Here is a 16,135-nt window from a genome sequence, read left to right on the forward strand (position 1 = left end):
CCTTACAGAGGGACCATTTTATGTGTATGGACCCAATGCGTACACTGTGCAATGGCATAAAGTTCTGGAGGTGCTGCCATGTTCACTTTGAACCAGAAGCAAAAAGAGAGGTAAAAATTGTACTTGATGTTTGCACCGTTGACTATTTGGCCAGAACACCCTGTAATTTACAGCTTCCTAGCTACATTTTTTGAGAAAGGTTCACTACTTATCAGCTCCCCCCTCAGATACTGTTTTAATGTAACTATTTTAAAGGGCTAAGGCTTTGGTGCACAAAAAAAAAAAATGTTATGGGGCTTTTCATGATAATATTTAGTTTTTTGCAACTGTGAAGGACAATAAAAATAATGGCAGCTGGAAAACATGTGAATCTCCCACTCTCCCATAGAAATGCATGGAAGGAGTGTGTCGGCCACTGTTCGGTGCTGTGGTTGACAATAGAGATGAGTGAATTTACAGTGATTCTATTCGTCACGATCTTCTCGGCTCGGCAGTTGCTGACTAGCCTGCATAAATTAGTTCAGCTTTCAGGTACTCCAGTGGGCTGAAAAAGGTTAATACAGTCCTAGGAGAGAGTCTCCAGACCACCAGAGCTGGAAAGCTGAACTAATTTATGCAGGCTAAAGTCAGCAACTGTCGAGCGAGAAGTTTGTGACGAATCAAATCACTGTAAATTTGCTCATCTTTAGTTAACAATGCTGCGTGCAAGAGGAAGGTAGGGGCGCCAAGCAGGAGATCACAGGAGAAACTTGTCCCCTATCCTGTGCATAAGGGATAAGCAGTTACAGTAAGTACCAGGGGGTTCCCCTTTAAGTGGAGAACTGAATTTGTTGGCACAGGCTAGCTGGTGACCCTTTATTTTTTTCATTTGGTCTGGGGCCCTGGGTTCATTACTGCCAGTATTGCTCTGATGGTGGACTGGACACCTGGCAACAATAGTAAAAGCTCCTGATTGAAGGTTAATTTTTATAACTTGCTAGGGTCTAAATGGAACCCTATTCAGCTGCCCCGGAAAAACAGACATTGTGTCACCATAGAAACATAGAATGTGTTGGCAGATAAGAACCATTTGGCCTATCTAGTCTGCCCAATAATCGGGATCCTATCAATAGCCCCCGGTCCTATCTTATATGAAGGATAGACTTATGCTTATCCCATGCATGTTTAAACTCCTTCACTGAATTTGCAGAAACCACTTCTGCAGGAATGCTATTCCATGCATCCACTACTCTCTCAGTAAAGTAATACTTCCAGATATGACTTTTAAACCTTTGCCCCTCTAATTTAAAACTATGGGGGAGATTTATCAAAACCTGTGCAGAGTTAAAGTTGTCCAGTTGCCTATAGCTTGCTTCTTACATTCTTAAAAAGGCCTGTGAAAAATGTAAGAAGCAAGCTGATTGGTTGTGTCAGGCCCAAGGCCTGATTATTAAAATCCGTTATGTGTATTATAATTGTAACTGTGTAATGTGTTATCCAAGACATGGGTGAGAGGTTATTCAGACTGTGTTTTGTGTATTGCATTTTATTGGCGGGTCTGGCTGTTTGTTTACATCTCCTTTGAAGTCAAAGGATTTTTTGAAGTTATGCATTCTGGTCCCATCATATAATCAAACAGATAAGGGGCCAGGAAGAGAGAAAACCCCCTGGTGGGGATCAGAGGGGAGGGGGAATGGAGTCTCCCTCCCAAGAAAGCAGATATGATATTCAAAACAGTGCTAGACTCAGGTTGTTCAAGGCTGTGCAACAAGCTGACAAGACCATTTTAAGAACAGCTGGAACTCACTCATGGACTGCTATATCATCATGCTGTAAGAACTTCATCTTTTGTTTTCTGAACTTGCCTTACTAAACTCTTTTATATATTTTGTAACTGTATGTCATTTGTTTCTGTATTTTTATATAGTCAGCACTGTGATACCTTTTATCCGATTAAATGTTTAATTAATCAGCTCTGGTTTTTGATCTCTAAATATATGAGCTCACGTTTCTGAAGGAGGCTCTGGTAAAACACGTTTATCTAAGGGTTAATTTGGTGATTTGCTGGGACTTGTAGTGGATACCCAGAGGTCTGGCGGTTTTAACCCTTGCACCATCACACTCTCTCTAATGTCTTGGCTGGACCGATAGGGTGTGATCGTGACACCTGGTGGCAGCTTCGGGATATATTTAGAGATTTTTAGTGCTTGCTGGATTTTACCTGTAAGGAAATCTTAGCAATAAAAAAGAAATTGCATACATCTTCTTGTGTGTAAATTCCAAAGACAGAGCTCAGTGCTGGTTTAAAAGACATACAAAAAGAGTGCAAGACAGTTCTGTCCTCCCCATCTCCTGTTTTACCTCCTCTGTCTCATCTCGGAAATATGGAGGCATATCCCAAGCAGTCCAAGCATGCACTGGAGCTAATGTGCCAAGAAAAGGACATCCCTACTGCAGGAAAGAACAAGGAACAACTTATTGCTGATCTTGTGGAGTATGATGCCCGTGCAGAAGAGCTGAGTGACATGAGACAAAGTCCTACAGCTGGAACTGCCATCCAAGGAATGATATCTACTGGGGAATACAACATTACTCCCCATCAGGACAGTACTCCACATGAAGCCTTGGACTCTTATATGCGGACTGCCTTACAGCACCTTGGGAATGTGGATGCCAATATTAAACTCCAACTGCTTCTCCAGTACCAAACTGCAGAGAGAGACACGAGTGGCAGAGAGAGAAGCCCAGGCACGAGCCGCAGAGAGAGTGGCACAGATACAAGCTGCAGATAGAGAGGCACGAGCCACAGAGAGAAAGGCGGCAGAGAGAGAGGCCCAGCGGAGGCATTAACTGGAGGTTCTGAGGCTGAGAGGGGATGCTTCATCCGCACGGAGTGATGTGCAGGATCAAGGAGACCACAAACCCCGCTTGGAAAATTTCCCCATGTTGGAGAAAGATGGTGATCTGGATGTGTTCCTGAGGGGATTTGCCGGCAGTTCCATCTACCTAAGGAACAGTGGGGACGATATCTAACCCCACGGTTGCGAGGGAAAGCTATAAATGTGTTTGCTTCGCTTCCCTCTGAAAGTGACCAGGACTATGAGGCAATAAAATCTGCCCTGCTAAAAAGTTTTAATCTGACTCCAGAGGCTTATCGGAAAAGATTTAGGACTTTGCAACAAAGCGCCACAGAAAGCTGCACTGAACATGCAGGTCAGCTAAGGACTGCATTCAGGCAATGGACTGGGGGCCTACAAGTCACTACCTATGAGGTCCTGGAGGACTTGATGGTACTGGATCAGTTTCTCCAAACACGGAGCTTTGAAGCCAGAGAGTGGATTTTGGACCGCAAGCCCAAGACAGCCATGGAAGCTTTGCCAACAACCGGGCGCCAGCAGCAAAGCGTGGATCTGCACAAGCTGGAGCAAGTACCTGGAGGGGAGCCACACAACCACAAAGCACCACCAGGTCAGCCGGGAAAATCTTGCCATCATTCCCAAAAGCAACAGGAGCCACATTGGGTCAGGGGGACACCCGCCGATGTTACAGATGCAACAATATTGGGCACCTGAGTGCCACTTGCCCGAACAAAAAGAATACTCCACCAGTAGCTGGAGGACACACAGCCGTTCTTCTGGTGTCCGGAGCGGTGGAGAAAAGAGCGGATAACCTGCAGAGTGTAACTGTGGGTGACCGGGTGACAGTGGGTTTGCGAGATTCTGGAGCCTCCTTTACCTTGGTGCAGCCTGAAGTGGTGGATACAGAGGACATCATCCCTGGAAGAACCATGGCTTTAAAAGGAATTGGAGGTGTGCGGCCTGCTGTGCCCATGGCTCGTGTGTACCTGGATTGGGGTACAGGCAAAGGTTTGAGGTGGGGGTCTCTGAGGACATCCCTGTTAATATTCTGCTTGGGAATGATTTGGGTCGGATGCTCTGTCATTATGCTCCAGAGGACACTACCTGCACACCGGAAGGGCTAGGAGAGAGCCCTGTTCATTCTGAGGTACTGTGCGAGACTTTGGGAGACACTGCGAGATGTGGAAACTGGGAAGGAGTGCAGGGGATTGATAATTGTTTACCTGTGACTGAACCAGTAATGTTTTCCAAAAGTGAAATGGGGTGTATTGAAAAATGTGGTGACAATGCATTGCCAATGCCAAAACCTAGTGGAGATGGGCTAGGGGGAGGGATTGGTGTGCCCCTGGTGACATGTAAGGATGAGGGAACAGCAGTGAGTTATATGTCCCAATCCTGTGAGCCTAAGAAGGAGGAGGGAAGGAGTGATAGCCCTGTTTATGATGCCTGTATTGTTATGTCTGGAACTGAGGGGGAGGAAGGTAAACCCCAGGGAGGCATACCAATGGTGCCAGTGGTAACGCGTCAGCAGCATGCCAGGGCTGCAGCTTTAACAGGAAGGGAGGATGGTGATGCAAGGGGCAAGCTGTGTGACTTGCAAGCCCCAGCAGAGGAAGGTGGAGATGCTAGTTCACCTGGGGGAAATGTGCTCCCTGATACCACAAGATGGGGGGAGGGAAATGAGCATTTCCGGGAAGCTCTGCGCAGTGACCCTTCCCTTGAAGGGCTGAGACAACTTGCTGAACATACAGGTGTTGACACAGATGGGCATCGGGTATATTGGGAAAATGATATCTTGTACTGGGAGTCCCTTTCCAAAGGCATGCTAGGGGCCCAGGAGAGAGAAGGCAGTTAGCGGTTCCTAGGCAGTACAGGAAAGAGCTGCTGAGGTTGGCCCATGAGACCCCCCTGGCAGGACATTTGGCAGTGGCCAAGACAAAGTCCAGGTTGACACACAATTTCTACTGGCCAGGTATGGGCACTGCTGTTGCCAATTATTGTAGATCTTGTCGTGTCTGCCAGAGGGTGGGTAAGTCTGGGGATGTTACTCGTGTTCCCCTAGTTCCCCTACCAGTCATATCTGTACCCTTTGAACGAGTGGCAGTGGATATTGTGGGACCTCTAGCTATATACAGCAGCACAGGGAAACAATTTATTCTCACTGTGGTGGATTATGCAACTAGGTACCCTGAAGCTGTTGCCTTATCCTCTGTCCGGGCAGATAAGGTGGCAGATGCACTGATCAGTATATTCTGCAGGGTGGGGTTCCCCAGAGAGATGCTCACTGATCAGGGCACCCAGTTCATGTCCAATCTCATGCAAAGTCTCTGTAAAAAGGTGAATGTACAGCACTTGGTAGCAAGCCCATACCACCCCCAAACAAATGGTCTCTGCGAGAGGTTCAATGGCACCTTGAAGCAAATGCTAAAAACATTTGTAGAATCGGAGGGCAGAGACTGGGAAAAGTATTTACCCCATCTGCTATTCGCTTACAGGGAGGCACCCCAAGAGTCTACAGGTTTCTAGCCTTTTGAGTTATTGTATGGTCGCAAAGAGCGGGGACCACTAGATTTAGTTAGGGGAGAATGGGAAGGGGGGGCTACATGCCCCTGAGACTTCTGTGGTGGAGTATGTTCTGAGATTCAGGGACAGGATGCAGACATTGACTGGGCTGGTACATGGCAACCTCACAGCAGCACAGTCCAGGCAGAAGTACTGGTACGATCGCAATGCAAGGGACTGGGTCTTTGAAGGGGGACAGAAGGTAATGGTCCTGAACCCCATTAGGCAGAATAAGTTGCAGGCGGCCTGGGAGGGTCCCTTTACCATTTTACGGTGCTTAGAACCCACCATGTATGTAGTAGCCCTTGATGAGAAAGGTCAGAGGCAGAGACAGTACCACATTAATATGCTGAAGGCATACTATGACCCTGAGGAGGTGGTACTCAGTGTATGTAGTGCACCAGAGGAAGGGCTGGGTAGTCATCCCTTACTTGATCTAGTGGAGGAAGCTAAGAGCCAGGGATCCCTTCAGGATGTGGAGATCAATCCACAGCTCTCAGATGAAAGGAGGAGGCAGCTTAATCAGGTACTATGCCCCTTCAGTGCGATCTTTGCCTGGGAATGCAGGGCCTGTGGTGTCAAGAAAAAAAATAGACGGTTAATGGAGACAGATCTATCAGCCTGGCAGGCAAGATCTCTCTGTCCCCATCTTAAAATCCTATCCTATTAAAATCCTATATGTGTATTATAATTGTAACTGTGTAATGTCTTATCCAAGACATGGGTGAGAGGTCATTTAGAATGTGTTTTGTGTATTGCATTTTATTGGGGGGGGGGGGGGGGGGGTCTGGCTGTTTATTTACATCTCCTTTGAAGTCAAAGGCTTTTTTGAAGTCATGCACTCTGGTCCCATCATATAATCAAACAGATAAGGGGCCAGGAAGAGAGAAGACCCCCTGGTGGGGATCAGAGGGGGGGGGGGGGGGAATGGAGTCTCCCTCCCAAGAAAGCAGATATGATATTTAAAACAGTGCTAGACTCAGGTTGTTCAAGGCTGTGCAGGATTTGCTGGGACTTCTAGTGGATACCCAGAGGTCTGGCGGCTTTAACCCTTGCACCATCACACTCTCTCTAGCGTCTTGGCTGGACTGATAGGGTGTGATCGTGACAGGTTGCTATGGGCAACTGGGCAACTTTGCCTCTGCACAGGTTTTGATAAATCTCTCCCTATATCTTCTTGAGGTAGTTTTTCTTCTTTTAAATATGCTCTCCTTCTTTACCGTGTTGATTCCCTTTATGCATTTAAAAGTCTCTATCATATCCCCTCTGTCTCTTCTTTCTTCCAAGCTATACATGTTAAGGTCCTTTAACCTTTCCTGTTAAGTTTTATCCTGCAATCCATGTACTAGTTTAGTAGCTCTTCTCTGAACTCTCTCTAGAGTATCTATATCCTTCTTGAGATACGGCCTCCAGTACTGTGCACAATACTCCAAGTGAGGTCTCACCAGTGTTCTGTACAGCAGCATGAGCACTTTTCTCTTTCTACTGCTTATACCTCTCCCTATACATCCAAGCATTCTGCTAGCATTTCCTGCTCCTCTATTACATTGTCTTCCTACCTTTAAGTCTTCTGAAATAATTACTCCTAAATCCCTTTCCTCCGATACTGAGGTCAGGACTGTGTCAAATATTCTATATTCTGCCCGAGGGTTTTTACACCCCAGGTGTATTATCTTGCACTTATCCACATAAAATTTCAGTTGCCACTCTTCTAGTTTTCATAAATCCTTTTCCATTTGGCATATCCCTCAAGGAACATCAAACCTGTTACATATCTTTGTGTCATCAGAAAAAGACATACCTTACCATCGAGATCTTTTGCAATATCACTAATGAAGATTAATGAAGACCTTGCTCTGAATAGTCTCCATTGACTACAACCCTCTGCAGTCACTCAGCCACCACCTAATCCACTCAAAAATATGGGAGTCCAAGCTCAATGGCTGTATTTTATTAATAAGTCTTCTACGACAGACAGTGTCAAAGGCCTTACTAAAATCTAGATATGCGATGTCTACTGCCCCTCCGCCATCTATTATTTCAGTCACCCAATCAAAAAAAAAATCTATAAGATTTGTTTGACAGGATCTCCCTGAAGTAAACCCATGTTGTTTTCATCTTGCAATCCATGGAATTTTAGATGTTCCACAATCGTCTCCTTTAGTAGGTTTTCCATTTATTTTCCCACTATTGATGTCAGACTTACTGGCTTATAGTTGCTTGATTCCTCCCTACTACCTTTCTTGTGAATGGGCACGACATTTGCTAATTTACAATCTTCCGGGACGACTCCTGTTACCAGTGATTGGTTAAATAAATCTGTTAATGGTTTTGCTAGCTCACCACTAAGCTCTTTTAATAATTTTGTGTGTATCACATCAGGCCCCTGTGACTTATTTGTCTTCACTTTAGACAGCAAACGTAGAACATGTTCATTTGTAAAGACATGCATCAAACGATTCATTAGTCTTCCTCCTTAATGGAGCTCCTTTTCCTTCTTTTTCTTCTGTGAAAACTGAACAGAAGTATTCATTAAGGCAGTCGGCTAGCCCTTTATTCTCTTCTACATACCTTCCTTTCTTTGTTTTTAATTTAGTTATCCCTTGTTTTAATTTCCTTTTTTCATTTATATATCTGAAGAATGTCTTATTCCCTTTTTTCACAGACTGAGCTAGTTTTACTTCTGCCTGCGCTTTAGAAGTTCTTCAAACTCGCTTGGCCTCTTTCTGCCTAGTCTTGTAGATTTCCCTATCTTCATTGTTCTGGGTTGTTTTATAATTACTAAATGCTAGCTTTTTGTTTTTTTATGATTCTGGCCACTTCTGCTGAGTACCACAGTGGTCTCTTCCTTTTTCTGCTTTTACCGACAAGTCTTATGCAATTTTCTGTTGCCTTAAATAATGCGTCTTTTAAGTAGTCCCATTTCTCCTGGACTCCATATAATCCATTCCAGTCTGATAAGGACTCATTAAGACTAATCTCATTTTTGAAAGATCTGTTTTTCTAAAATCTAAAACTTTTGTTTTTTTGTGGTGTGACTCCTTCACTGTTCTTATACTAAACCACACTGACTGGTGATCACTAGATCCCAAGCTTTCGCCTACAATAACATCATGCAAAATGGCATCCCTCTGGGTTGGCTCCTCAACCACTTGTTGTAGAGATAATCCCAGTTGGGAATTTAGAATATCTGTACTCCTGGCAGAATTAGCTAATCTGGTTTTCCAGTTTATATTTGGAAGATTGAAGTCTCCCATAATGATAACTTCTCCTTTCATTGGCATTTTAGCTATTTCTTCAACTAATTCTTTAACTTGGCCAGGTGGTCTATATATCACACCTACACCATTTACTGCATGATTACCAAACCCAAACTGACTCTATGTTGGCCTCACTAACTTGTATTAGGTTAGATTTTAGACTATCTTTAACATATAGGGCCACTCCTCCTTTCTTGCCTTCTCTGTCTCTTCTGTATAAAGAGTACCCTGTAATGGATATGTCCCAGTCATTACTTTCATTAAACCATGTCTCAGTAACAGCCACTAAATCTACACTACGTTTAGAAGTCCTTACATACAGTTATACCTCTTGATTTATTATTACAAAACTTTAGTTCCCATCTGGAGCAATAGATTTTATTTGATACTATATAACTTTGATCGCATGTTTATAAAAAATAATAGTTCTTTATCTGAGGTTACCAAAAAACACGGGGAATGAGTATTGCGCCTTTAATCTTGAGATAAATCAGAAGCATCACCTTGACATTACAAAATAAAGTCAATGTTGATTTTCGGATCATCTTATTATACAGATCCACATGTATTACCACAATTTGAATAAATCTATTAATCCGTTAGACACTGTGCGCAACCTCTATTTATGATAACATTTTTCAAAAAAGATAAAAAGGAAAAATGTTTTTACTCTTAATCTTCACATCTGGAGCTTACTGAGATTCGCTTATCTTTTACATAAACCTTTTGGGAAACAGACGTATTAGTATAAACATTACTCATGTAGACTGGGAAGTGCTTGGTATCAAGTTCCTCCATGATGCATGGCATGTAAGCCAGGATTGTGGTAGAGTAGTATAAACAACAATTATAACACCAAAATACAGATTACTTGTGACTGGCTTTTATTTGGCCTTCTCTGTAATTTCAATTAACAGTGTCACTGGCAGAAAAATACTTTGTTTAAATACATAAAGAGCAATGCTACTGTATATAGTAGTGCTGCTACCACCATCCAAAAAAGTTATGTACTGTACAATAGCAGTATCACACATTGTCACACAAACTAAGTACCATCATACAGTACTCAAATCATTCCCACATGCAGAAACTAAGTTAGATTTCTGTGCATAAAGTTATCAGATAACACTTATACAATGTAATCCACAAATACTGGTCCAGGGATGTACAATTTTCTCAAATATTCATCTACTTAGATTCCACGCAGATCCCAGTCATGCCGTCTCAGCAGTAACTTCCTGCTCAGCCAATCACTGGTCACAGTGACCTGCCTCACTCTATGATTTGGTGATTGGGCAGTTTCTGCTGAGAGGGTGCATCTCTGGAGCAGGAGGATGCATTGATGAGCAGGAACCAGGTGAGTAAGGATGATTTTTTATTACCAGACAACCGCTTTATGGTCTCTTAAAAACATATGTTTGCCAGGCCATATGAGCCTTCCAAAAAGGCAAGTAATTCAAACTGTGTGCACATTAGTCAGTATAGTTCTAGGTGCTAATCTACGTATACTTTTTTTTTAGTATATACTATACTGTGGTGGCCCAGTACAGGATGTTGTTTCCCCGTACTCTTCTCCTGCCCTGTCAGAGTACCATTATGTCCTCAGGGCCCCCTGCAGCGTAACCCCCATTGTAAATATGTTATTCCTTATAAAGAGTATTGTACCTTTAATAGTTTGTACCATGTGATTAAAGTTATACCATGTGATTGTTGACCAGGAGGCATTAGTGACCAGATGATCCCCCAAGTAACCTATCTGCTCAACCTTTATCACACTCAAAGTTGAAGCTGGTCTTAGCTGCTAGATTTCTTTCCAGTGGTCCTGGTGTGGGTAATGGCTGGCCCAGAGGACCAAAAGATCAACAACAACAATTACTGAGCAGGGATCGTGGGCATCCAATAGTAAAAGAGTGCACACACTCCATGGGCCAGACCAGAAAGTGCAGGGGAATAAGCCGTAGAGTTGTGGCCAACAGCAGAGAGTGGGTCATGGACCAGGAGCAGGCAGTGGTGAGTGACAACAGTAGGAACTGCAAAGGAATAGAGAGGGCGCAACCTAGCGCATTACCACTTAAAAATACAAGGGTGAACAGAGGTAAATACAATGCTCACCCAGGATGTTACACTCGCCAAGTGTAACAATGGAAAAAGGCTTGTGTGAAAGTGTGCCGGCAGCCGGTCCACCTCAGGACAGACAAAAAGCCAAGAATCCTCCAGGGGAGCGGCGGACATCAACAGGCGCTGGACACACTCGTGGGGTAGAATACACTTTAATCACCCATCATGCAACGCGTTTCACAGATTATCTGCTTCATCAGTAGGAACTGACCACTAGTGTCACAAACCTTACTACAGAATGGCAATGCTTTGTCTCCTTGCTGTGGATGTGCTGTCATTCTCATATATTTCTTGCCACAAGCAATAGGAAGTAAAATGGATGTGACAATGTGGGGAAACTCACCCTGTTTGACAGGGACATAAGGTGTAATAAAGATAGAATGGTCAGGGCACAGATCAATGCAGTCAGAAGGATTTGTAGCTTGACACATCCTTCATAGGTTATAATTTAAAGACATCGACTGTTCAAGTGAAAAAAAAATTATATTTTTCCTCTCATTTCTGGATTCAGCTGGGCAAAAGAAATAAAAAGTAGAGAGCTTCTGCCGCATAGATATTCTCCTTTGTGTGAAATGACAAATTGATAGAGTAAGGCTGAATTCACATTACGGTAAGTCACTACGGCTGCCGGGTTCCGCTGGGAAATTTAAAAACTGGGTGCTTCCGTACCCCAGCCAGACCGACGCCGAAACCCTTTCACTTTAATGAGCTGACCGGAGTCAGACAATGACTCTGGTAGGCTAATTTTTGCCCCGTATCTGGTTTTGTAACTGGACCTAAAACCGTAGTATACTGTCAAAACTGGGAGCTCCCGTATCCTAGCCTGACCTCCGGTCCGGCTGGGATAAGGGAGCTCCTGCTTTTGACATTCCCCAGCCAGACCCGGCAGCTGTAGTGACTAACAGTAATGTGAATGCAGCCTAAATACATTCATATAGATATTATGGAAACCAACTTTTCTGATGGATAGTACTTTGGCTTATATTATTACGAGCATATCAGATATGAAAATTCTTCTGGTGCAAAAGTTTACCAGCTTTGTGGGTTTTCTTTTATCATGTCCATTTAGATGCAAGTTTATTAAGATTTTCATTTTCATTGTATAAACAATCATACAGGAAAACTCACACAAAGTAAGCCAAGGGAAATCAGACTCTCCTCCCTGTTTATGTTAAAATAGTAAATATACAGAGATAAGCAAAATGCACCTATCATACAACACATTGTGCAACATAATAAAATGAATAAATAGACGGCAAGAATTTGTCAGCTCAACACACCGCAAAAGTTCTGTCTCCCATCGGGTGCACAGTAGTGTGAGAGCACTGATGAGTCTAATAGGAAGATACAACATGAAGTCCAGCACTACACAGGATTGAATAACAGGTATAAGCTATCATGAATAAAAATCATTTTTATCTTGCTGTTTGATAAAAATAAAGCAACAAGTTTTGATAGATAGTGCTGGACTCCATATTGTATATACCTATTATAATCTAATAAAATCTTCAATGTTTTCACTTAACCGTGTAACATAAAATAATGAGAATTTTCCATACCTGAATAACCAGTGATGTCCATTGCTTTTAGATTTCTACACTTTATTACTGTTAAGGTCAGTCGTCCTGCTGTAGGTAGGTAACATAAGGAAAACATGATTTCTCCAAGGTCCACACTTTCCTTAAAATATAAAAGAAATATTTTCTTAGTCATAGTTAAAAATATGAAATATATTGTATAAATATGTCAAACTTAAACTTTCTTAGTATGTCACAATATCTCGGCTAAGGGCCTTTTTAGACTGGTTGATAGGGGGCAGTCAAAGGGTGCTGGCCTTGCTAAATGGCCATCGTTCTCTGAACCTTCACAAGGGTGAATCAGTTTTAGGGCCCATAAAATTGAGCAATGACATCCGCACATCCCCTGTCTACACAGAGCGTGATATCGATGATTTAAATCCCCCAACAAACTCAATAATGAAGGTTCCAGAGTACCCCTGTTTCATGGAGAAGTAGTGCACAATTCAATTCACTGCAGGAGATGAGCAAACTTCATCAAACTATGACAACAAATTCTAGTTCTTACCAAACTAGTTCTGTCTGAGCCTGTATTTCCCCAACAGCCCAAAAATGTGTTATAACACTGTAAAAAAGCCCTTAAAGGGTACCTCTCATCAAATAAACTTTTGATATATTTAGATTAATGAATGTTGAATAACTTTCCAATAGCATGTTTATGAAAAATATGCTTCTTTCTATTGTATTTTTCCCGATCAGTCCTGTCAGCAAGCATTTCTGACTCATGCTGGAGTCCTAAACACTCAGAGCTGCCAGCCTGCTTTGTTCACAGCCAAACAGGCTGTGAACAAAGCAGGCTGGCAGCTCTGAGTGTTCTCCTTTGCGAACAAAGCAGACTGGCAGCTCGTAGTGTTTAGGACTCCAGCATGAGTCTGAAATGCTTGCTGCCAGGACTGGTAGGGAGACCCCTAGTGGTCATTTCTTCAAAGTGGAAAATTGAATAGAAAGAAGCATATTTTTTTAATAACATGCAATTGTAAAGTTATTCTGCATACATTAATCTATAATATATCAAAAGTTTTTTTGATGAGAGGTACCCTTTAAAGCCCAATATAACACTTTTAGGTCACCTAGTAGTGTATTTGTATACTTCTGAGCTTTTTTAAGGCAAAGTTAATTTCAAAGTTACAGAAACATGTATGGCTATGGGTAAACAGGTTGTGTGACTAGAACGTGAAGAAGCAGTGGCTTTTTACATGCGGTTATTCCTGTTTAGAAGCATAGCAACAGGATTGACATCCTAGAGAGTGCCCAAAAGTGACAAATATTATAAAACAAAAATAACCTGGCACGCAACTTTCAATTAAAACAGATTTTGCACTGAACAGCTGTGTTGATCAGTGCTTAGTTTCCCTCACAGAGATCTTCATCTAACACTTGTAGTGTCTAAAATGGCTGCTGAGACTATGTGCATGGGCTTTTATAGTCGCTTTGACATCAGCCCTATACTGCCTTCTGATTGCCTGGGAGAGCTGTTTGAAAGGCTTTACAGGATTCCCTGAGATACTGTCATCCTTCCTTCTTTTCCCTTCTGCCATGTGGCTGATTTATTTTGGTAAGTTCTGCCGAACCGAACTGCCTAAAGTACAAGTTGTAGCTAAACTGAACTTTTAGCTAAGTTCTGACCGAACTTGGATTCTACAGGTTCGGTTTGCTCATCTCTGTTCACTGCTATGGGATTGAGAGTCATAGCTAAGCACGATCTCCATCTGTCTCATAAGTGAAAAGAACAATGGCCATTCACACATGACACCCAGAGACCACTGATCTAGAGATTGTTCGGGATCAAGGTAGTCAAACCCCTGCAGTCACACACTCATCATCTATAGAATAGATCGTCATCAATCTGGTGATAAAAATTTGCGTTCCTTGGCTCAAGAAAGTCTTTTTCTCAATTTTTTTGTAAATGCAATTCTGCCTAATTCTCACAGTGTATTCTGAACAATTGATGTTGAGATGAGCTTAGTGAAGTATTTATTTGCCCTCTAAAGCCATATATGTTTGGCTAACAGCTAATCATCTAGACTCCACCGTATTCTCAGTATACACAGTACAGTGTACATCTTTATTTCAATAGACAAGTGAACAGCGAAAAATGGAACCTGGTACAGCGCTGAGATGTTCATTCATGACATATGTCATTTATGTCACAAATGAACATCTCTTGGATCCAGCGCTGTACCAAGTTCCATTTTTTGCTGTTCATTTGTCCATTACCATACTGGACCTGGTGTTCCTAGGACCGGGAGGAACACAGCTTGCAGGACCATATTATAATTTTCTACATGCTTACAGATTTTGTGCTCTTAGCGCAATTGTGCAGGGTGAGTGCGCTTATCCTGTATCCACTTTTATTTGGTATAAATACTTATTTTACTAGGGGCGCTTGTCTTCCTTGTTTTTTTTCTCTTTCTCTAATCTTTATTTCAATAGGAGAGGGGAATCAGTTGTTGCCAGACAACACATTTATTTCAATAAGAGATGTAAGAAGTCACTGTCAGACCCCCCTGGCAGCGGCTAAACTAGTGTTTCTCAAGCAAGGTCCTCAAGTACCCCCAACAGGTCATATTTTCAGGATTTCCTTAGTCTTTCACAGTGGATATAACCTTGGTGATGCCTGATTCACTGACCATAATTATATCACCCATGAAAGACTAAGGAAATCCAGAAAACATGACCTGTTGGTGGTCTTGAGAACCGCACTTGAGAAACACTCTGCTAAACTTTGTGTAGGAACAAGAATTTAAACTCGTGTGATATTATTTCTAACAAGAAAAATATACCACAAACCGTGTTAAAATGTTTCTATCTGTCTGGCACCTTTAACAGCTTTTTGTGCCTAAAGGAGAAAGGATTATAGCTCAAGAAACACATTTTCATCAGCATAATCCCACTCTGGCTGTAGACACAGTCTTGATAGTCCATGCCATGTAAGCATCCAGCGCAACAAGCTGCTAAATCATAAAAAAAAAAAAAATTTATATGTACATTTTAGGACATCTTTAGGTGTTGACTTTGGCCCTCTGAAGCCATATTTTTCCTTTCCTATAAAAAGTTATTGTTCATTTATGGTGTAACTAAGCAATAGTGTTGCTCGCGAATATTCGCAATGCAAATTTTATTCGCGAATATCACATATTCGTGAATTCGCGAATATTCGCGAATATAGCACTATATATTCGTAATTACGAATATTCATCTTTTTTTTTGTTTTTTTTCACAGTACACATCACAGTGATCATCCCTCTCTGCTTCCAGCTTGTGTGGTGTAAAGAAGGCTCTAATACTACTGTGTGAGACTGTCGTGCGAATTCTCGCACATACGAAAATTTGCATATGTAAATTTTCGCATATGTGAATTGTCGCTTATGCTAATTTTTGTATATGCTAATTTTCGTATACGCGAATTTTTCGCATACGCAAATTTTTCACATATACGAAAATAAAACGCGAATTTTTTCGCATATGCGAATTTAGCGAATATATGACGAATATTCGTCCATATATTCGCGAATATTCGCAAATTCGAATATGGCCTATGCCGCTCAACACTACTAAGCAATAATGAGACCATTTCCAATGCTTTATTCTAGTGAACTGGGGCATTATTAGTAGGTCTAACATATTTTTGTGTAATGTTCATTGCCAACATGTAAAAATTTGGGATTTTTTACATACCGACCTGAAGCAATACAAAGCAGAAATGGCTATTTCACAGAGCCTGAATAAACCAGTAATTCCAATAGATGTTATGTACACAACCAACAAGAGACCTTTATCC

General features: G+C 42.1%; 1 protein-coding gene across 5 annotated transcripts in view; it reads right to left on the minus strand.

The window, feature by feature from the left end:
* Window positions 1–16,135, minus strand: part of SYT6 (synaptotagmin 6) — a 461,499-nt gene that overhangs the window by 44,616 nt on the left and 400,748 nt on the right. For all 5 annotated transcript variants that reach the window (XM_056558356.1, XM_056558353.1, XM_056558352.1 and 2 more), the window contains exon 4: window positions 12,337–12,457. In XM_056558356.1, coding sequence (XP_056414331.1) covers window positions 12,337–12,457 — 121 coding nt within the window. The remainder of the gene's footprint in view (window positions 1–12,336; window positions 12,458–16,135) is intronic.

This window comes from Hyla sarda, chromosome 2 (genome assembly GCF_029499605.1).
Source record: "Hyla sarda isolate aHylSar1 chromosome 2, aHylSar1.hap1, whole genome shotgun sequence".
Lineage (NCBI taxonomy): Eukaryota > Metazoa > Chordata > Amphibia > Anura > Hylidae > Hyla > Hyla sarda.